We start from the raw sequence: 21390 nt of genomic DNA on the forward strand, positions 1-21390 counted from the left end.
CCAACAGGTCATGGTCACTGAATGAAACCTATGTGTTCAAATGAGCATGTGGAAAGAACATAAGATAAAGCTTTTGAAGAACTGGGCTTTCTAGTTCTGTTTGGGCATGCTTCCTTGTGCCTTATGTTAATAAAAGTTGTTATTCTTTTATGTTAGAGTATAGCGTTCCTTCAAAGAAAGGTTCCAAATCAAAATGTGTTACTCTATAATACTAGCTTGGCTAAACACTAGTTTTGTTTAGAATTAAGGTATTTATCCTAGTTATTCAGTATCACATTTTTCATTGCTATGTTAAACATGGCCATGTTGAAATTACAGATTGGAATGCTGTGTATTTGGTGCAATTTTCATATATATGGGATTTGAATGAGAATTATTGCACAGACTATTATATAGACTGTACTTGACCATGGGACTCTGCTTCATATTTGTAGTCATCAATCATCAGTCATATGACAACTATGCCTGTAATATTGTAAAATATGCTGTAATATTCTAATTCTTATGGCTTAGAACCAAGCTAGAAGACAGAATTTTGACAGTCTTGTTCTAAGATGATTACATGTTTTGTATTTGGTTTCTAAAGCAGTAATGTACAACTAAAGTTGTATTTTAAGAGGTATTCTCTTTTTCATTTGGCCTCATCATTAATATCTGATTAGTGATGTTGCAGCTTTTATCTTAAAGAACAGTATGTGCAAACCAAACTTATTTTAGGTCTGCGAGGCCTCATGAATGGTTTTTGGAGATGTGAGGCTGCAATAGCAGATTTCTTCAGAGTGAGTGTGTGTGTGTTTGTGTGTGTGTGCACACATGTGTGCACGCGGGCACATGCACTGTCTTCTCTTTTACCCTATACCTGCACACACATGCATGTAGACTGCTCAGAACCCCTAATCTTCCCTAGAGAGGGAAGAACATCAGCTTTAAGTGGGAGGAGTGTGTCAGTATAGAAAAGTAAAGACATTTAGAGAACCAGCTACTAAATGTCTTTACTGAGGGGAATCTGGTTATCAGGTTTTTCTCGAAGATGTTGGTTTTCCCTCAAACACTGCTTTTCTAGCTCACCAAGGCTGATTTTCTCTTTTCCTGTGCTTTCTCCTTTCTTTCTCACTTTAATTCTGCTTTCCCTTCATTCTCATGCTACCTGTCAGTCTTCTTAGCAGGTGGTTTGGCAGAACCCTCACTCTGTGTCATGTGTCCTCAACAAGGGGCAGAATACGCAGGCTGGTGCTGTTTCTTCCCCAGGGGTGTATCTGAAAGGTGGACACTGGCAGCCCTCAGCAGCCACAAGAGTGACTTGTTTTTATTTTTCAGACCTGCACGTGTCATCCTCTGTTCCCTTCATTCCTCCTGTGATCTCACACAAACTCTGCATTTCTTTCCCTGCTCATCTTATTTTAATAAAGCAAGAGGCTAGAACTACCTACTGTCACTGAGTGGTGTTTTATTACTTGTCGCTCGGACTTGTTGGACACGCCTGGCTCCCTTGGGGGTGGTGGGTTCTCACTGAGCGCATAGTCCACTCAGGGCCTGCACTGCTTGCTGCTCTGTGTTCAGTCATCTGCATGAGGCCTTGCCGGAGGGTGAGGCTGTCGTGTGAGAGGTAATCCTTCTCTGCCTAACTGTGCTGGGCGATTTATGTTTGCAAGTAGTTTCTAGAAAAGAAACAGCCTTTCCTAGTAATTAGTTGGAATACTATCAGTCAGTTCTCTTTTCTTCCCTCCCATTTTTACAAATGAGCAAACTGAGGCCCAGAGAAGTGAGGTCAGTTACGTGAGGTCATATAGTTAGTGGAAGAGCTGGGACCCCATGTGCCCTCTGCTCTACACTGCCTCCCATATTATATTCATCGTTATGTTTTATGCTTTGTGTTTTTCTTGCATAGCTTGTAACCACATTTCAGAGGGACAATTCCTCTTAAAGTCCACAGTTCTTGGCCCGAGGATAAAGTGAATGGATCTCTCTCCCTTGCTGGGGGAACTGGGGGCTTCCGTTATTGCCTGTAGGAGGTGAAAATCAAATCATGCACATCATTCAGAAGTTGTACATTTTATTTTTATTTTTTCTTAAGGATGAAGAGGAAGAAATCAAACTGGAGATAAATATGCTGAAGAAATATTCTCATCATAGAAATATTGCGACATATTACGGTGCTTTCATTAAAAAGAGCCCTCCAGGACATGATGACCAGCTCTGGGTAGGCACCTGTTTCCTTGTGTTCTGTGGGGTGTCCTCCTAGGTTGTATTAAAAGGTCCTTAAGGACTTTCCAGAGGGAGGAGAGGGAAAAGCAAAGAAAAAGGGGTAGTGGCTGGTATCTTTCTTGGCCTCTTGGTTGGCATTACACTGAATGTTTATTTTGATGTTGATTTCACATTGCCTGAAAAACAGTTAACTTTGTGTTTCACAGATAACATGGCACGTTTTAAAAGGAACATAACAAAATAGCGAGGAAATTTGGAGCTTGAAAATAAAAGCAATACAATAAAAACTTTATGGATATTAATTAATATGGAAGCCAAGTAAATGCATCTTTCTTTATCACCTGGAAGTGAGAGACAAATTGCAAGAAAATGAACTTACATCAATAATTTATTAATAATATTAATGATAAAAGTTTATAAAAAACAGTTCATTCCAGGGGAATTTCCAGAATTGATACATTCAACCTTATCTCTTATTAAACATATTTATATTCAAGAAGATGAAACTGGGATACTGTCAGATCTGTGTTTATCGCATTCGTTAGCAAAGGTACTGGACTTAGAAAGCAGGAAGAGAGATACTTTTCCGAACTTTTAAAAAAGCCATTGTAGAAAATTTGTGAAATTAAAAAATTAAAAGAGAAACAGTTGCTTTTATTTCCATTGCCCAAATCCCATCATAGTTAAAATTTTAGAATAGGTCAATTCAATTCATTTTCTAGGTATTTTAAAAATATACTCGTGTTCATATTGTTCAAACATTTAGGTATAGTAAAGAATGAATTTTTAAAAAAATTATTTGTTTAAAAATAGCATTTTCATACTAAATTCAGTTAACATAGTTGAAAATCACAGTATGTTTTTAAAACATCTTTGACTCTAGTGGATGAGAACTAATGTTAGTGAGTATATTAGATTTCTGATCACTGGGCACTGGTTAGGGACAGAATGGCTCTCCCGTGCCCATGTGCTTCGGAGTGAGAAGGAGCACTTCCCTGCACTGGAGGGTGTGCCATAGAATATGGGAAACTCCTGGACCAAAGATACGAATGTGAAATAAGTCGGCTGGTGAAATGCTCTCAAAAATTTGGAAGCCTCCAAAATGACCGTGTGCCCAGATCTCTAGGAAAAGCAAGAGGGGATCAGACTGTGGTTTCCTAGCTTTTCTCTAGTGTGTATGATATCCTCGCTACTTCACAGTGTGTCTTGTCTGCCCTGTAGCTGGTCATGGAGTTCTGTGGGGCTGGCTCCATCACAGACCTTGTGAAGAACACCAAAGGGAACACACTCAAAGAAGACTGGATAGCTTACATCTCCAGAGAGATCCTGCGGGTAAGGCTTAGGCAGAGCTCCGGTGCCCTGCACATGGCCTTGTGTTTCTATTCTCATTCTTCTAGCCCAAAGTGTTTCTTTTCATCAGTCATAACTGTACAGGTTATTCTTTTCGGGACCACTAAGGGCTCTGTGTCACTGGCTGCCTTTGGTAGTTTAAGCTACCTCATGGTTTTGACTCTGGCAAGTATCTAAAGAAAATATACTGAAACAAAAAATAGGTTTTTTTGTTTTTGTTTTTGTTTTTGTTTTTGTTTTTATTTCCCTGAATTCATCTCCAGGTGTTAAAAAGAAATTCAGTAGAGGGGAAGAAAAATAATCGCTAACTATTGTTTTTGTAGGAATCCTGTGTCTAAGCTTATGAATCAGTATTAATGGTGCTGAAGCTGGCTTTTTAAACCCCTTTGTGGACTTTGCCATTAACTGTCCACATGTGTTGCATTGTTTATGAGGAAAAGTGTAATGTTATTTACAGTCAGTTGTAAAGCTGGCTTATGATCTTAGAGTAAGTTTCTGAACTACTGTTTTAGCAGCTTCCAAGTGATTCCTTTCAGTAGTAGAGCGATCCTAACAGCAGGTTCTTAATCCAGGCAGAAGGTTCTTAATATTTCATATTTGAGAAGTGCACGTGAGTTGCCAGTGTGCCTCTTTGCTTTGGTCAGCTAGCATGGGTTTTCTCACCACTTTATTTACCCCTATATTACATACTTAAATGACTTGGCTGGATTTCATTTACTCACCACATTTTAAAAAGAAAGACTATAGGGTTAAACTAGAATAATCTTATGCCTCTCTCACTAATACAAAATTGTTACTTTATTTTTTGATTGTAGGTAAATTTACCCCACTTCTTATATTTAAGTTTCATAGAGGAGTGCAGGTTTAAAAAATGCCATCGAGAATTCATAAAGATAAGTCCTAACTTCTTTTTATTTAGATATTTTACAGAGCCCTTGGAAACAGACCATTCTCTTAAGAAAACTAGTTGGAGTGAGGTGGCAGAACCAACTTTTTATAATCACACTCAAACTTCATTATTAAAACACCAGGGTTCTGTCTTTTATGGTTATTCTAGGAAGCAGAGCCAGAGGTGAGAAGCTAAACACTGGCCCGCCCCACTGTGAGGGAGTTCACTGAAAAGCCAGTCGTGTTCATTGTGTTAATAATCAGCGCCCGGCCCAGTAGGCAGGAGTGGGCGCTGGTGACACTAGAGTCAACAGGCTTGAGTTCGAGTCCTGCCTGTGCTGCTCATCCACTGCCCGCTCCTGGCAAAGTCCCTCAGCCTCGGGACTCATTTTCCTCATCTGTAAGTTTAGGTACCAGGCCTATGAAGGGAGGACATCATTATGCGAACTAGATGAGTTAGCGTACATGAGTCATTTAATGTAACATGTGAGTACACAACTAGTTATCAGTAAATGTTAGTTGGCCTTATCCTGTTAGAAGCACACACGTACGCGCACCACTCCTATATGTCATGCCAGTGTTGGATTTCTAGGTTTTAGTATAAAGATCTGAGGCTCAAATACATTTCAGTCATCAAAGACAGTTTTACATATTTTTATACGCACAGGCAAGCATTGTTTACCTATTGTATGTAATAAGTATATTTAGCTGTTTTACCACCATTGATCTCAGGCAACATCTGAAAGAAGCCTAGGTTGTTTGAGGCCCCTGTTGGACCTCAGTGCAGGAGCTTAATGGACACCTTTTTGAGATGCAGCTAGTGTTTTCTACCTCAGTGGAACACATTTCCTTAATCTATGTTTCATCTAGAATGGGAGTTTTTCTTAGGACAAAAGTCTAAACAAAGTAAAAACAAAAAAAGCCTCCAGAAGAGTCAGTGTAGCAAGCCAGGGTGTGTTTATGACAGCAGTTACTGGAATCGGTTTGGGTGAAGAGTGCCTTCTGGCGGGAAAGAGGCGGGCGCTCATGGGGAAGGAGGGAGTCCCCCCGAGTGGGTCCCATGGGTTTTTGAAGACATGATTGGAGCAGTTAGGGTCGATAGTGGCAGAGCCAGAGGTGGGAAGCTCTTGAGGGTGTTAGATTCAGATGCTGCTATGCAAAATCCCTCAAAAGGTTGAGTCTCGAGCATGCAGGCCACAGACGTCAAGTGGGAAAGCTCTCCAGGGCCAGCCCACTGAAACCCGGAGACTATAAGGTTTATCAGCAAAGCCAGCATGCTCATCTCGCCCACTTCACAGCCACAGTCTGCATGGCCACAGTCTGTACGGTGGCCTACAGGTTCTGGTAGACGCCAACATTTCCTATCGAGTACAGGCACTTAACGGCCTTATGTAGCTGATAGAGAGTGGCAGCGTTTGACTACTCCTTGTTCTGTGTCCATGATGAGAGAGCTACAGGAATGTTTCTTACGTGGACTGCTCGTAAGGAGCAAGAGGCACACAGGCCATATTTGTTTGAGAAGAGTGGATACTTGTGTTTGTTGCTAAAATAATCCTATAAAAGTGTAAGAAAGAGGTCTGTGAAAGAGAATAAAAATTTAACTGAAGTCGTAAAAGTAGGAATTATGAAAGAATTGAGGAAGCTGCATTTTCTTTTTTGGTCTCTTCTTTTGATGTTCAAAGTTATTTCACGCTGAAAGGAGGGACTTTCTTCTTAACTATAGCACTAAGATACCATATATTTTTAGAGCTTTTTTTCCATAGTCAGTGCTTTGTGGTATAACACTGCACATCCTGTGTGGTGGAAACATAAACAGAGCCATCAAATAAGCTCCCTTCTGTTTCACAGGCAGACTAGTAACCGATTGACTAGAAACCCCCATGCTAGAAATCTTAGTGTTCAGAGCTTTGTTGTCGTTAACCCCACAAAAAAGTAAATAGGAAAACCAAACCCTTAGGTCTAACCTACCCTTTTGGGATTTCAGAGTAAATAGGTTGCTTGTGTCTTGAGGAGGTGGGCTATCAATTTGGCTTTTTTTTAGCTAAAATGGAATAAGTGAGCTGTGAGAACGGTGCATTTTTGTCTTTTAGACCATCTAGATGCCAAATTTGGTTTTGTTCTTGCACTACCTCTTGTAAGAGACATGCTTCTGGGCTTCCTTCCAGACACAAGGTCATCAAGTAGCACTATGAGCCAGTAGGGTTTATCTCCTTGGGAAAGAAATGCTTTGAACTCAAAGCTCTAGTGATGGCAGAATTGGTTTATGCTTGGGGTGGAGGTGGGGTTGATCAACAGTTAGCAGTTTGTCACTGTGTGCTAGGAAAACTAGGCAGTGTCCCAGGGCCAGACTTTAAACCTCACTCCTGCCCTTCGCTTTTCCCCTGGGATGTGTTTAGTTCAAATATACTGTGGGATCACCCACTGAAAGATAGATGTGTAGCGTGGGAAAGGAACCACCCTGCACACAAATAGCACAAATTATAGCAGAGAAAGTGCGGATGGTCATCCACAGCATATCTTCAAGGGGCAGCTAGAAAGAGTCGATGATGCTCACGGGGACGGAGACCCGTTGGGACCGCGGGCGGGTATGCCTCTCTCCAGTGTCGTGGCTGATGTCTCCCTGGGGACGTGCACTGAGACTGACTCTTGTGTTCTAAATGCGGCACACAGAACCTTTCGGCACGTATGCTTTGCCATGAGGGCTGCGCTCTTGGTTATTCACTTACAGCAACACAAGACCTAAAATTCAGATCTGTCTTCTTATTCAGGGGCTGGCACATCTTCACATCCATCATGTGATTCATCGGGACATCAAGGGCCAGAATGTGTTGCTGACTGAGAATGCAGAGGTGAAACTTGGTATGTGATGGCTGTGCCACATGATCTCACACTTGTATTTGGCACAGACTAGCAACACTCCCTGCCCCATTTGTATTTAGCTAAAAGTTCAGTCTTACCAGTGTTTTCTGTTTAACGTGAGAAATGGGCTTATTGCTTAGCCTGGCTCCACCTCCCTTCCCCAGTGCTTCTCCCCTCTGCTCCGTTCTCCATGTGGTAGACAGAATAATGTCTAAATCAGATCATGTCACTTTCCTGCTTAAAGACCATTAATGGCTTCCTGTTTCACTTTGAATAAAATCTACATTTTTACTGTGGCCTATAAAAAGCCATAGCCTCTGCCACTTTCCAACCTCATTTTGTGACCCTTTTCTCTTCTTTCTCAGTCACTCATTCTTTAACGTCCTTGGGACTTGCCTGGGGCCTTCCTACATACTCTTCCCCAGTTTCAAAGTTGCATTTTTTCCTCATCCTCAGAAGCCTTCCCTGACCCCTGGTCTGTGCTGAGTCCCACTGCTTGTTTCCTCCATAATACTAATCACAATTTATAATTCTCTTGCTATTTGTTTACTTATATTTCTGACTCCTTTACCAGAATATAAGTTTTGGGAGTGCAGCGACTAAGATTGTTTTATTTGCAAAAAGATTCTTATCCAGCGTCCAGCATAATGCCTTGAATGTAGTAGGTGCTCAGTAAACTATGCATGGGTGGATGAATGAAGCCTGGAGTGTCTTCCTGGAGAATATTTTATAGTGGTTCTTTTATATTTCTGGTTTCCCATACCTGGATCTGAACTTGTTACCATTCTACTTTCATATCATGGTTCTCTCAGGTTTTAAAACAGAATTAGCATTAAGTGTCCTTCCACTAAAGCACCACACACACAAAAAATTCTTTATGGTTATAAGAATCTAATCCACCTTTCAAAAATCTTAGGCCCAGTAGTTAAAGATCGTTATGACTGCTTTCTTGCATAGTGCCTGCATTTACTGGTCATCTGTGGAGGGACAGTCTGCCCAATCAGAAAGTCCTCCCAAAGCTAAGATAGGAGGCCCTCAGATTATTCTCATTCCAAACAACTCAGCAAGTTTTGTGTGCTCCCTGCTTCGGCTCCCTGGTGCTAGGCCTGTGACAGTCCCTCGGTACTTGCTTGCTGGTGGATTACAGCTGTCCAGGTAGCAGTAACTGGCGTCAACTGCCCGGCCTGTGTCTGTCTCAGGGGCATTGGGCATGTGCTTCTGCGCCCTTACCAGGTGATTTTCTGAAGGTGTTCTGCAGACAGAAGTTCAATTTGTGTCCTCTGGAAGTAATTTTAGCCCTCCACTGGCCCTCTGCACTCCTGCTGGTTGGGGGTAATGACAGTGTATCTAAGTGGCAGTGTCAGTGAGCACCCCATTGCAGAGTATGGTCTTGCTGCCAGTTCTGCCTCCCTGTAGACCACCATCATCATTCACTTGGGTGGGATGTAGGAGTGAAGAGTCCATAGAAGTCCTGGGGACTGTGGGAGTGTTTCCTAGTGCATGTGTGATTTAGCTTGACTTTGTTTATTTAATTCAGTACTGTGTTCTTTCCAGAGAACCTTTGTGGATTTCTTCTCTTTCTGTGGTTAATGCTGCTTAAGACGCTAAGTCACATAGGCTCTCAGTCAGTTCTCCTGAAGTTGGGGCTTTCTGTGACCTGATCTTGATCTTGTTTGTGCCGGCATGTTCCCCGAACGCACTGGAGGTCCGATTCATCCAAAAGTCCCCCTGGTGGTCACTGTTGGGGAAGCTCGAGTTGGTGGCTGGGTCCAGGCCTCCCAGGAGCCTTCAGACTGGTAGAGGATGATGCTGGCTTTGCACTGAAGAGTTGCTCCTTGTAGTTTGTGGCCTTGAGGAGCCGGCATGTCCATGAAGTATCATTGTTTTCGTTTACTCTGCAGACATCTCCTCATATTTCTTGGTCTTATATTGTACTTGTCTGTTAATTGTGTTCTACTTTCCCTCCTTCCCTCCCCCTCCCAGTGGATTTTGGTGTGAGCGCTCAGCTTGACAGGACCGTCGGCAGGAGAAACACGTTCATAGGCACGCCCTACTGGATGGCTCCTGAGGTCATCGCCTGTGATGAGAACCCAGATGCCACCTATGATTACAGAGTAAGAGGCGCCTGCTTGTGCAGCCTTCACTGGGTCTTTGCTGTTCCTGGGGGTGAGGGTTCTGCTTACAAATCCTGCACCCCTTGTCCCTTCCTGCCTCCTCAATGGGAATGACATGGGCACCCTGTCGCAGGTACAGATTTGCCAGGATGGTATTTAGATGCCGTCATCTTTCTGTTCGTTCTGCATCACCTGTCTTCTCCTTACTGAGTAGTACTTTGTTGTGCATAGAACTTTTTGTCATGAGACAATTCATTGCTTCTGCCCTGTTTGCTGTCCTCTTTAACTTGAAGACTATATTATAACCAGATATTTATTTTTTAAAAACAGTGTCAAAATGTATAGAAGTAGTTTCATCTATGTGAAGTTTTTAGTCTTGTTCTAGAGCATCCTGGCTTTGAGTTGATACACAGTTATTAGAGTGACCTCTAGGGGCTTGTATCAGTAATGCATTTTTTGATCCTGATGGAAAACCCATATTTGAGCATCAGGCTCAGGTTGAGTATGTTAACAAAACTGTTAAAAAAATTTCCTTGACTTATTTAATGAGTCAGAGTAGTTAATGTACCTGATAATGATGTTGATAATTGAGTTTATAGCTTAATATTCTGCAGTGCATTTCAGTATTTATTACAAATACTCATTTAATGAAGCTCAATTTAAGCCCAGGACATAGAGGAATTTTTATGTTTTTATTTGCTGAAGTATTTTAAAATACGTTATAGACTTTATGACTTTTCACTCTTTAACACATCATTCTACATCTCCAAAATTTGAAAACGTTTTTCAACATACCAAAATTATCTTCAAACATAAGTAAATTAAAAATAATTTTAAAATATAAAATCCATACTTAGACCCAGCTAGTTTACACCTGGTTTGTCCAAACTGGTATTCAGTATAGGACAAGACATTGTATTTGGTTGTTTGGCCATTGAGTATCTTTTAATTGAGAGTAGTACCCCCCCCCCACTTTTTTTTTATGACACTGACTTGCTGAAGAGGCAGTGTTCTACCCTCTGGATTTGTCTTACTAGTTCTCAATCTTAGCTTTACAATCTTTGTAACATCAGTTAGCTTGTTCCTGTACACTGGAGTGGCTCAATTAGTATCAGAAAAACCTCAGCAAGATCACCTCAGAGGAGATGTGTGGTTGGCATTCAGCAGATAGGGAGCATGGAACATCTCTGCTTACCCCATCAGTGATGCTGCTAAGATCAGTCACTGGGTTAAGGTGGTAAACCCCAACTTTGTACCCGTGTAGTAGAGAAAACTCCATAAAAATAAGGGAGACATTTGTGGGTCTTCCCTTATTCTTGTAATCCAACATGTGTTTGAACTGAGTAACATAATTATAGGTTATTTAGAAAATCCTTAAACTGAGCAACTTTAAGTCATTCCTTTGTTAGGATAGCATATAAACAAAAAGAACACTAATGATAGTAATCATCCATTATCTACTTTTTAAAGAGCTTGTTTGGATTTTAAGAAATTGGCTGGTAAACCTTTATTCATCACCCAGTGTTTTTTGAGAGCCCACTACATGTGAGTTGCAATTCCTGGGGTTCAAAGGTGAATCAAACAAAGATGCCTGCCCTCATGGAACTTGTACTTGAGTGGGGAATAAAGTTAAAATTCGAATTTTAAAATTAATACTTCAAAGGATTCAGAAGGAAAAGATTCTGCACGCGGAAAGGCACTTTATTTACTATTCTGCACGCGGAAAGGCACTTTAAGTTTGAGGGGAGAGTAGAGAGACTTGGCAGCATGATGTGAATCAGCTTACTGTGGTAGATTTTATTAAAAGAGTGCTTTCTAGCCTTTAAACTTTTAACATCTTAATTAAGTTTGAGATGTTAACATAAAACATAAAAATAAGCATAAATCTGATCCAGGAATCTAAATTATTGAATGCTTCTCAAGAATAAAGAAACATACTGAGCAGCAGAGCTTGCAGTAGGCAGTCCGAAGCTTTTACGTGGACCAGCTCTAATTCTTTCTAATTAACAAGTTATCTTTATTTTATTATTTTTTTGAAGGTAATCTTACAAATCTGTATGTGGTTTTTATTTCCTGAAACTTCCTTTCAGTTTATACACCAAAGAATGCATTTATATCATTTGCATGAATAACTAGCAATGGTAAACTAGTGACCTCATAGCTGACGTACTGCCCATGACATACTGTTCTGTTTTTGCAGAGTGACCTTTGGTCTTGTGGCATCACAGCCATTGAGATGGCAGAGGGCGCGCCCCGTAAGTAACGGTCTTTCCTTTATAGCCCCATTGTTATGTGTAACTTAAACTTAGTCTCAGGGTTTCAAAAAGAACAGCTTCACGGATAAAGCCTTTCCTGGTAGGGCGTTTAGATGGAGGAATCATAAATGCAATGAAGTTTTAGATGTAAAAGAAACCCTGACATCTACTATTCCTTTTGGAGAGCTCTCTGAGGTCCGTAGGCTACATTATCCTTTATTAAAGTTGTATTCTGGTGTCAGATCTGAAATTATGGTGACATCAAATAATAGGCAATGATTTTTCTTTTTACCATTTGAACTTTTTACTATTCAGTGAAACCAGTCCTAACACAGGAAATTTTTAATTATTACTTGTGTTGTGACTTGACAAATAGAGGCAAACGTTTTTATCTTTAGAATATTTTTTTGTATTACTTATGAAATTTTGCTTTGGATCAAATCAATGACAACTTCATAAAATTCATTTTTCATTAGGGACAGGGTAGAATTGCATACAACAAAGGAAAAAACAGCATTTTCTGCTAGACACCCTCCCCCCCCCAAAAAAAAAAACCTATACACAAAGAATGTAAAACTGGTACATAGTTGTTGCTGAATAAATTTTTGTTGAATGAATGGAAAAAAATTACCAACAGCTAAGAATTAGTTGCAACACAGAAATGGACGTCTATCTTGACCACCATACGTTCGTTCTCTCGTGGTAAATGCCGAGCAGCTGAGACGGGGAAGTGTTGTCCGATCCTTTATTTCAGTTTCCTTTCATAGTGGGAATAGTATTATCTTTTTCTTTGGCTCCGTTTCTCAGCTGCCTTGTAAGATACTAGTGAAGGTAAATAAACACACGAAAATGCACATCGCCTATTGTACCATAACGTTGTGTACTTGTGTACCTAACATGCCTTTATTGGGCAAGTGATAGAAGTACAAACAGTAATTGCACAGAATTCAACAGTTCTGTTTTACTCTAACAGTTTTGCTGTTTTTTAGTAATAATACCTATAACAATGAACAGTTGACACTTGTGGAGGACTTAACCATGCTTACTGCTTTCCAGGCATTGTGTGAGTGCCTTTGCAAGCAGTGTCTCAACAACCCTGTGAAATGACATTCTTTTCATTGTAATCATCTAGATGGTTTAGAAGCCTAGGCTGTTGACTCTTTGAAGACTTTGAATCAGTATTTATCTTTGACCATGAAAACTCTCCAGTGTCTATCTGAAATTGTATATTCTTCTTGTTGCTCCCATTCTGCTTTTATTTTGCTGTGTTTAAATGGGGGAATTTAAGGCGTGCCCTAGGGCTCACGACTAGATGTTTAGACTGCTTGACATAAGGTATATCAACCACATGATGGGACAGAGCATTTGATATTGTGAGTGAACCCTAGAGATCAAGAATGAGTAAAATAAGTGCCATACTGACACGACCGTCTCCTCTCCTCAGCTCTCTGTGACATGCATCCAATGAGAGCACTGTTTCTCATTCCCAGAAACCCTCCTCCCCGGCTGAAGTCAAAAAAATGGTAAGCTATGTATGGTTTTTGTTGTTGTTCTTTTCCTTTAAAAAAAATATTGTTCTTTTTTTAGTTTTACTCTGAGACATAGTTCTGGCCATTCTAATTCATAAAGAACACAAGAGCCAGGGCCCCCACACCACCAGTTAAAAGTGTATTGATTTTTTTTGTTTTGTTTTTCCATGATAAATTCTCTTTGAATTACAAAAAAGTGATAAGTGGCCATGTGAAACACCATAACATGGTTAAAGAAAACTTTTCTGTTTTACTATTTCAGCACACTTTCACGTGTATATATTTCTAAACATTTTCACACTAAAAAATGAAGCTGTATTGACTTACAGTTCTTCAATTGAAACAGGCTTTTAAAATTATGTCATTTACTGTAATTATTGCAAATCTTTGAAGCTAGGTGTATCCTCTTTCATTCTGGAACACATTAAAGGAAGGGTCTGCTATCTGTGGGCTGCCATCTTTCTCCCTGCGGCTCCCATTTATTTGCTCAACAAAAATCTGTCATGGACGGGGATGATGATGACGTTCACTGACAAAAGCTCTAAGACTTGCACCAGTGTGAGAAAGGGCTGATTTGATTCAATTTCAGAATCTATAAGGGGGTAGGACAGTTGCTGTGCTTTCAGGCTGAGAATTTTGCCCACTTGTCTCTCTTGAGCTCTGAACCCTTTCCCATCAGTCTGGTTGCACTCAGTCTTCTCCAGCACGTGGGAGAAGCTTTTCTCCTTTCCCTGTTCCTGTTTCCCTGAGCTCATCATCTTTCTTACTCATGCCAACCTGCCATGGTTTTGTTTTTCTTTTTCTTTCTGAAATTATTCTCACTCTAGTTTCCCAGTTAGTATTGTCTCCTCTTAGATTCTTGACTCTAACTCTGAAGTAGGCAGCAGCCCTCAAGTTCGAGCCTTCTCCTTTTCTGGGTTTGGTCTCCTCGCTGTTCTGTCTGATTTTTTCTTCTTGGTTGCTCATCTTCTGATGTTCTGTACTTTCCTTTTCCCATCTGTGGGTATATATTCACATACACGTTTTCACTCTTGTTTCTTTCACACTTCTCCCTGTCCCTCACCGTTCTTTCCCCCAACACACTTCACTGTATTTTCCTCACCTTTTGTATGCTGACAGGGTTTTCTCATTATTTTTATATTGTCTTCAACCACATTCAAATCCAGATTACTGCAGTTGTCTCCAGTTTTGGGAGAGGCTTTTTAAGGCCATGCAGTTGCAAAGATATTAGCCCCAGTGGTGTCCTGCATTAAAATATGACAGCTGTGGGCATCCATGGTTGGCCAGCCCTTCGGGAACTAATGCATGTAGTGGACATCACCATGGAGTGAGCTGTGGGGCTGAGGTAACACTTTATCTGGCTCAGGCCAAACTAAATACTGATTTTCCCTTATTTTTCTGTCAGATATTATTAAAAGGAGTTTATGCTCTATCTTCAGAGTGCTTCCCAGTTTACAAGTCTTGTCAGCTGGCCCCACTCCGATGATTCTGTGCACTGCTTGCAGTTTGGGGTTAATCGCTGTGCGTTTAATATAGTGTCATGAGACAGGTGCAGATGACAACCAGCTCTTCCTGTGTTCTCACACCGAAATTTCTCTGACTAAACCTGATTAGATGCACTTTCATCTGTTCACACCGTTGCTGTCATTTTACCCAAGTTTTCTAAAGGGACAGGATGCTTACAGACATAAAGGCCTCCTTCCTGTGTGGATGCTGTCTCCTGTCTGCCACGTGTGAGCTGCTGCTACTGCTTCTGCATCTTCAGAAGCTAATCGGTGACCGGTGACCTCATCCAGCAGAACATGATAGTTGATTGTAAAGCATATAATACTGTAGACCCTTGATTCCCAGTTGTTCATTTGTAGATGTAGGATGTGAGAATCCCTTTGGAATCTTTTTAATTTAAGGCTCCAGCCTCAAAGTTCCTGGTTTGTTAGGTCTGAGGAGTGACCCAGGGATTTGTATTTTTAAGGAACTCCCGGAATAATCCTTGCAGGCAGTGGGGTTTGGGCGTCTCTGTGTTAGATGCAACTGCCTGGACTCCCCTAGGTTCCTCATTAACCATGGAATAATGAAACAGTGTCCCTGAATGACTTTGGGGCTCTTTCGTGAGCCGACCCTGACCTATATTTCTGTTCTTTTCCACTTTTCATACTGGCATCAGAAAACAATTCATTATTCCAAACACGTGTTTGGTTTGTTCATGTTGCCTTGTTCACTCTGGAATGATGGCCTATCTCCATCTTTGGCATGTCAGAGGCCCCCCTTTTTCTCTATGTGTCTCCCATTGTAGCAGCAGCTCTTTTTTTCTTCCTCTGTAAGTTTGATGACACATCTGCTATTGTGTGTACATAAGTTTCCTCCACTTTATTTCCTGTATGTATTTCTTATAGAACCTAGGATAAGCAAATGTCAGTCATTGATCCATAAATATTTGTTGAATTGAAAAAAATAGTGAGTTTGAACAGAAATATAGGACAATGGAAGCAATACTTAAAAGCGGTGAAGTGATTGGAAACAACCGAACTAGTTTTCTAACTCACATTTTTAAGGATCAAATAACTCATTCATTCAACAAAAATTTATTACCTACCTTTTGTGGTCTGCCAGTGGTTACTGTTGGGCATTACTGAAAAATTACTGACAAATGAAAAATAGGAACCAGTTTCTGACCTGTGTGCAGTCTGTTCTGTGCAGAAAGCCCTGGAAGAAAGGCTCCTCATTTGGGGTGCAGTGTTGCTGGGAAAGGCTTAGCAAAAGAGAACGATGCCTGAGCTGGGTCTCAAATACATGATGGGTGAGAGTGTCTGGGCCAGTGCTGAGAGTAAAGGTCATCATGAGCCAGACACTGAGAAGCAGGCAAAAATCTAAGTGGGTGGTCAGGCAGTGACATAGTCATCGCCCCCTCAGAACTCTTTCCACCTGCGGTAATAAGAGAAAAGTCATCAGGTCATATGTGTGGCCCAGGCAGAGAACTGATAAATAAGCCAATTGGAGACTCTGATTGAAACGTCACATTAACAGGTTCAAGAGCCCCAGCATTTGGTCACTAACTCGGCTCCTTATCTCTGTGTCTGTCCATGTCTCCTGGCTTCCAGACATCTATCCTGTCTGCCTTTGTTTTCGCAAAACGTGCCCTTCACCCCCTCACCTCCTCCACCCCTATGATTAAATGATTAACGAGCAACATTAGATTTAAACCCAGTTCATTTATGCCGGACTCCTTCACGGCTCTCTGTGGTGTGTCATTGGTGATACAGTGCGACTCTTAAACCACGTGTGAGCCATGCCCCTGGCCCTGCGCCCTGGACTCCTGTCTCCACCCACATCGCTGCTTTGCCCTCGTGGGGCGTGCACGGCAGTCCAGAGCCCCTTCTTCGTTTTCAGGCTCATACGTTACTGATGTTTTGGAGCCTTGCTCTTGGTGGTAGAACTTTGATGATCTTTTTTACTTCTTCTTACAGGTCAAAGAAATTTTTTAGTTTTATAGAAGGGTGCCTGGTGAAGAATTACATGCAACGGCCCTCCACCGAGCAGCTTTTGAAACACCCGTTTATAAGGGATCAGCCAAACGAAAGGCAAGTTAGAATCCAGCTCAAGGACCACATAGACCGAACCAGAAAGAAGCGGGGAGAGAAAGGTATTCAGCCTGTTTTCATTTTCACCTTTAAAACATTTTTTTGTGGGGGATGGGTTTACCAACTAGAATAGGCTACTGCTTTCCCACCCCCGAGTGTGTGCTCACTTGGCTGGTGTCTCTACCCTGCACAGCAGCAAGCAGCCTAGGTTCTTGCCTGGCTTCAGGCAGTGTCAACGAGCTGCATGGGTACTGCCAAGCTGACACCACTTTACACGGGCGTCATGGCTGGTCACAATGGCGGGACACTTGTTTTTTCTGTGCTTTTTCCTTCATTATGGACGTTATTTTCTACACCTGTCGCTCAGGGTTTATTCAGCATCGGCTGTAAACATTGTCATCAGTGTGTTCACATGTTACTGTCCTGCTCCAGAATCCCCAGGGTTTCTTCCTGCTGTGCTCCACCTGACGACTCTTAACCACTGTGCAGCATTAGCACACACTTATGCTTGCGGACAGATGTTGCTTTCTGTTCCCAGAATCTTGGTTTGATAGCTTTACGTGTTCTGTGTCCACCTGTCTGGCATGTCCTCTGTTTCCTTCCATCCCTCAAGGTGCAGATCCAGCTTCATCACCAGCTTCACAAAAGCGTCTTCTCCGAGGCCTCTAGCCCTCATTAATCTTTCTGTTCTGTGAATTCTTACAGTAACTTTACAGAACAGCATCTGGATAACTGGGATCTCGTTAATGAATTTTTTTTACACTAAAATTTCGAGGCTAAGGAAGAAACGAAAAAGAGCTGAGTTCAAGGCAGTAGAAGGATTGGTCACAGCCATCTCTGGGGGTCTGCACTGAGCTTTGCATGTTCTTTCAGTCTTCACAGCTTCTGTTTTCTGAGTTAAGTTCCCATTGATGCTCATAATGGATTTTTTGCCCTCTGATAGTCAGTCAGTCATAAAAGTAACTAACCTTTGTACACTGAGCTATGCAGTTGTAGTAGAGTGAACTAAAGTTTGCAATAAAATAAAGCTCTTTTGGGAAAAGGTTATTTGTGTATTGATGAGACCAGTGGGGCACTTCACCTTCATTTCTTTCAGTCACAGCAACTTCTTTTTTTCTCTTTGCATTTATTCACCTTCCAAATATCTTCAGCCTCTCGTCAGTAATTAATAGTACATCATACAAAATTTTAAACCTAACAGTGCCTATTTAAAGGATTCCAAAGATTATCTCAGTTGGAATCTCCTTTGGAAGCTAGCCCATTTTTATCTAGCATAGAACTAATGTCTTATATATAAGGACTGATAAATTTGTAGATATGTAAATATATATTTATATTTGTACATGATACAGATTGAACCGTAATTTAAGTTCTCAGTCTCGTTTTTTCTGACCAGGAAACTAATTTTAAACTTACATAATTCTGAAAAAAGTTAGAAGTGTACTTTTTGTTTATGAACAGACTTTTATAAATTTCTTCAGCCTTTCCAGTTTTGATTGCTCTGTGGAGTGAAATTGCTCCCTGAAAGCCAGGTACTGACATTAAGTACAGGGTCTAATAAAGTGGACTGTTAACTTTTGGGAAAATGGTATAAAACCTATTAAAGTGAAAATAAGTTATTCATGTTGAAACTTTTGCTTAGTCTGATCAAAGTAGAGTAGTTTTTGTCTCCTTTTGCTGTTTCATCAGTTTTTCCCTGGTTTCAACTTTATAATTTGGGGGAACATTTGCTTTTGTTTTTTCTGCTCTAAGTACCTAATGCTTCACTTTTTTTTTTCAGGCCAACAGACTTTTCTCTCTGCTTCACTCTTACGTGGATCTCTGAATGTTAAAAATAACCAGATACTTTTAGTTTTTTTAGTTTGGGCAGTTAAATCTCTTCCTTTTGAATTTTAGCTTCAAAGTGGACTTTCTGGATTTGCTGATGTGGTCAAGCCGCTTGTATGTCCAGGGCGCTCTGGAGCCCATCTCCTCAGCCCCTTAGCAGTGCCTCCCACACGGGGTTGTCTTGAATACAACAAATCTACTCTTCACCAGCCAGGAAGGCTAGCCTGGGGAATTGTCACCACTCACTGTGGGAACTTGGTGTTGTGCTCTACCTTTCCCCAGGGTCTCCATACCCACTGTTATTTTCACAGAGAACATACTGTGTATTTTCTGCTATCACGCTTTTGGAGGTACCTGCCAGTACATGCACGTGTCATGATTTGCGAGCTGTCATGTTTATCTTGTCCTTTTTTAATAGATGAAACTGAATATGAGTACAGTGGGAGCGAGGAGGAAGAGGAGGAGGTGCCCGAGCAGGAAGGAGAGCCGAGGTAACGGTGCCGCCTGCCCCGCCTTGTGAAGAGATGTGCTGGCGTCAGAAGACTCCTGTAGTGTGAAGGAGTCTTAAGTTACTGCGAAAGCGCCCTGATAGCCTCCCTTCTCTTTCTTTTGAAAGATCCCTCTAAGCATTTTTCCCCTCCGGGTCCTCTTACCCAAATGGTGCTTTACCAAGATCGCATCACAGCCCCTCCGCAGTCACTTAGAAATGTGGGGTTGCTTTTGGTCCTGGGGGAGGGGTAGGAGCTGGCCACGGGCATTTATTAGTCCAGGAGGTGCAGATGGCAAATGTCTCAGAGTGTGTAGGACATCTCTGCACACAAAGAATTGTCCTCCTCAAGGGCTCATAGGGTGTCTACTGAAAAACAGTGCAGTCTTTCCCAATACTTTGTTTGTTTTCCTCTTCCCATAAGTGTGGTGACCAGCATTTCATTTCTTCTATTAGGATATGTTCTGTCTTGATCCATTTCATAGTCTGTGTTTTGGTTGTCTCTGGCTTCCCAAGGTTCAGTGAAGCAGAAGGTTGAAAAGTTGGTAGCACGAACCTCATAGTAACTAATCAAGGAATAGAAGATTTAAAAATGCTAATATTGTACCTGTTGTAGCTACACATGACTTATTGGACAAAAGGAGGGTGGAAGGGCTTGTTGGAAGACATTTAGGGACCATGTACAGAGATTGGGAGTTTAAAGAGAGCAGATCAAGAGATGCGAGAATTTCTTGCAAAAACTCTGTAATGTCTGTTATTCTTACATAGGAGAAGATTTGAATCCACTCGAGGCTAAAACTTTGAATAATTTGAACTGATTTCATGAGCAGTGCAGTTCTATTTGGATAGGAGCATGATCTCATGAAAGAGGCTGTTTAAGGGGGCTCATCTGCCATGTTACTCTGGCTGTTTTGGAAGTGGAGAGGTGACTCTGGCAGGGAGACCAACTGGGAACAAAGCTATTTACCCTCATTAGTGGCTGATTCTTGGGACACACTTGGGCCCAGCTGCTGACCCTGGAAGTGAGGAAAGTGAGAGGGAAGTGAGAGGGAGCACATGGCAAAGCTCTACGGCCCAGAGGGAGATAGATGGTGAGGGTCATACTGCTCTTTCTGCCCTGGCAGACCCAGAACATGACATTGCTTTTCCTGATAGGAAATGAGGCTCAGAGAGGGGACTGACTGTAGAAGAGGATGGTTTCAATGATCATTTTAGCGTCTGAGTTGATGTGAGAATCCTAAGAGAGAGAAGTCTTGTCAAGCAGATGTCCAGAGAAGTTTAGGATATTCATGAAACAGATGGAAGAAGACTATTGGATGGAGATATAGTTGTTTCCATGGGTTTCTTAGTTGAATTTCGAGTGGGAGGGACTCACTGAGGGAATGAATGTGGAAATGGTGCAGCATGTGGGGCTGCCATTGCCGCCCAGAGCATGCCCCTGACAGCGCCGCTTCCTCCCACAGCTCCATTGTCAACGTGCCCGGCGAGTCCACCCTTCGCCGGGATTTCTTGAGACTGCAGCAGGAGAACAAGGAGCGCTCTGAGGCCCTTCGGAGACAGCAGCTCTTGCAGGAGCAGCAGCTCCGGGAGCAGGAGGAGTATAAAAGGCAGCTGTTGGCGGAGAGGCAGAAACGGATCGAGCAGCAGAAGGAGCAGAGGCGGCGGCTGGAAGAGGTAGAACAGGGAAGATGCCCAGCTGGTTTTCTCCTCCTTCATTCCGGCTGGTAGCCAGACCCCCACAGGACTGTTTCCTGTGGACTCCTGAGCTGGTACCTCCCCGGCTCAGCTCTCTAGTCGCTCCCAAAGGAGAGAAGCGCTGTTGGGCGGGCAGGCCCATGCAGCCCTCGAGGGCAGGGTTATCCTTGCTTGGAAAAACGTCAAGGACCTGCCCACAGTGACTCATGCAGAGGAACAGGTCCCAGTGATGGCCTCATAAGGTTCTGGGAAGGCCATGTCCACTGTGGTTTCATTTGGCCAGCTCAAGCTTGACCTGGTTTCTTTTTACTCCTGGCCTCAGGGTTCAAGTTTCTGGGTACACATTTTTCTGAAACCTCAGTCTTTTTCATAGGAACAAGATTTTTCTACAAATGCTAGTTTGTTTATATATATGTATGTGTGTGTGTGTGTATATATGTGTGTGTGTATATATATGTATATATGTGTATACATACATACATACATACATACATACATACACACACATACATACATACAACTATCTTTTACATATTCATAATGGTAACCACATGCCAAAGATTCAGAACTGAAGTATATAACCTAAAACACACAGAACCAGAG

At 41.8% G+C, this 21390-nt stretch overlaps 1 protein-coding gene across 21 annotated transcripts in view; it reads left to right on the plus strand.

Moving 5' to 3' along the window:
- The window catches only part of MAP4K4 (mitogen-activated protein kinase kinase kinase kinase 4), a 175998-nt gene that overhangs the window by 105511 nt on the left and 49097 nt on the right, over positions 1-21390 (plus strand). For all 21 annotated transcript variants that reach the window (XM_015596277.2, XM_015596281.2, XM_015596282.2 and 18 more), the window contains exons 3-11: positions 2075-2200; positions 3427-3537; positions 7212-7302; positions 9286-9416; positions 11617-11671; positions 13116-13194; positions 16665-16840; positions 19024-19096; positions 20556-20766. In XM_015596277.2, coding sequence (XP_015451763.1) covers positions 2075-2200; positions 3427-3537; positions 7212-7302; positions 9286-9416; positions 11617-11671; positions 13116-13194; positions 16665-16840; positions 19024-19096; positions 20556-20766 — 1053 coding nt within the window. The remainder of the gene's footprint in view (positions 1-2074; positions 2201-3426; positions 3538-7211; positions 7303-9285; positions 9417-11616; positions 11672-13115; positions 13195-16664; positions 16841-19023; positions 19097-20555; positions 20767-21390) is intronic.

Source organism: Pteropus alecto, unplaced genomic scaffold (genome assembly GCF_000325575.1).
Source record: "Pteropus alecto unplaced genomic scaffold, ASM32557v1 scaffold288, whole genome shotgun sequence".
NCBI classification, from domain to species: Eukaryota; Metazoa; Chordata; class Mammalia; order Chiroptera; family Pteropodidae; genus Pteropus; species Pteropus alecto.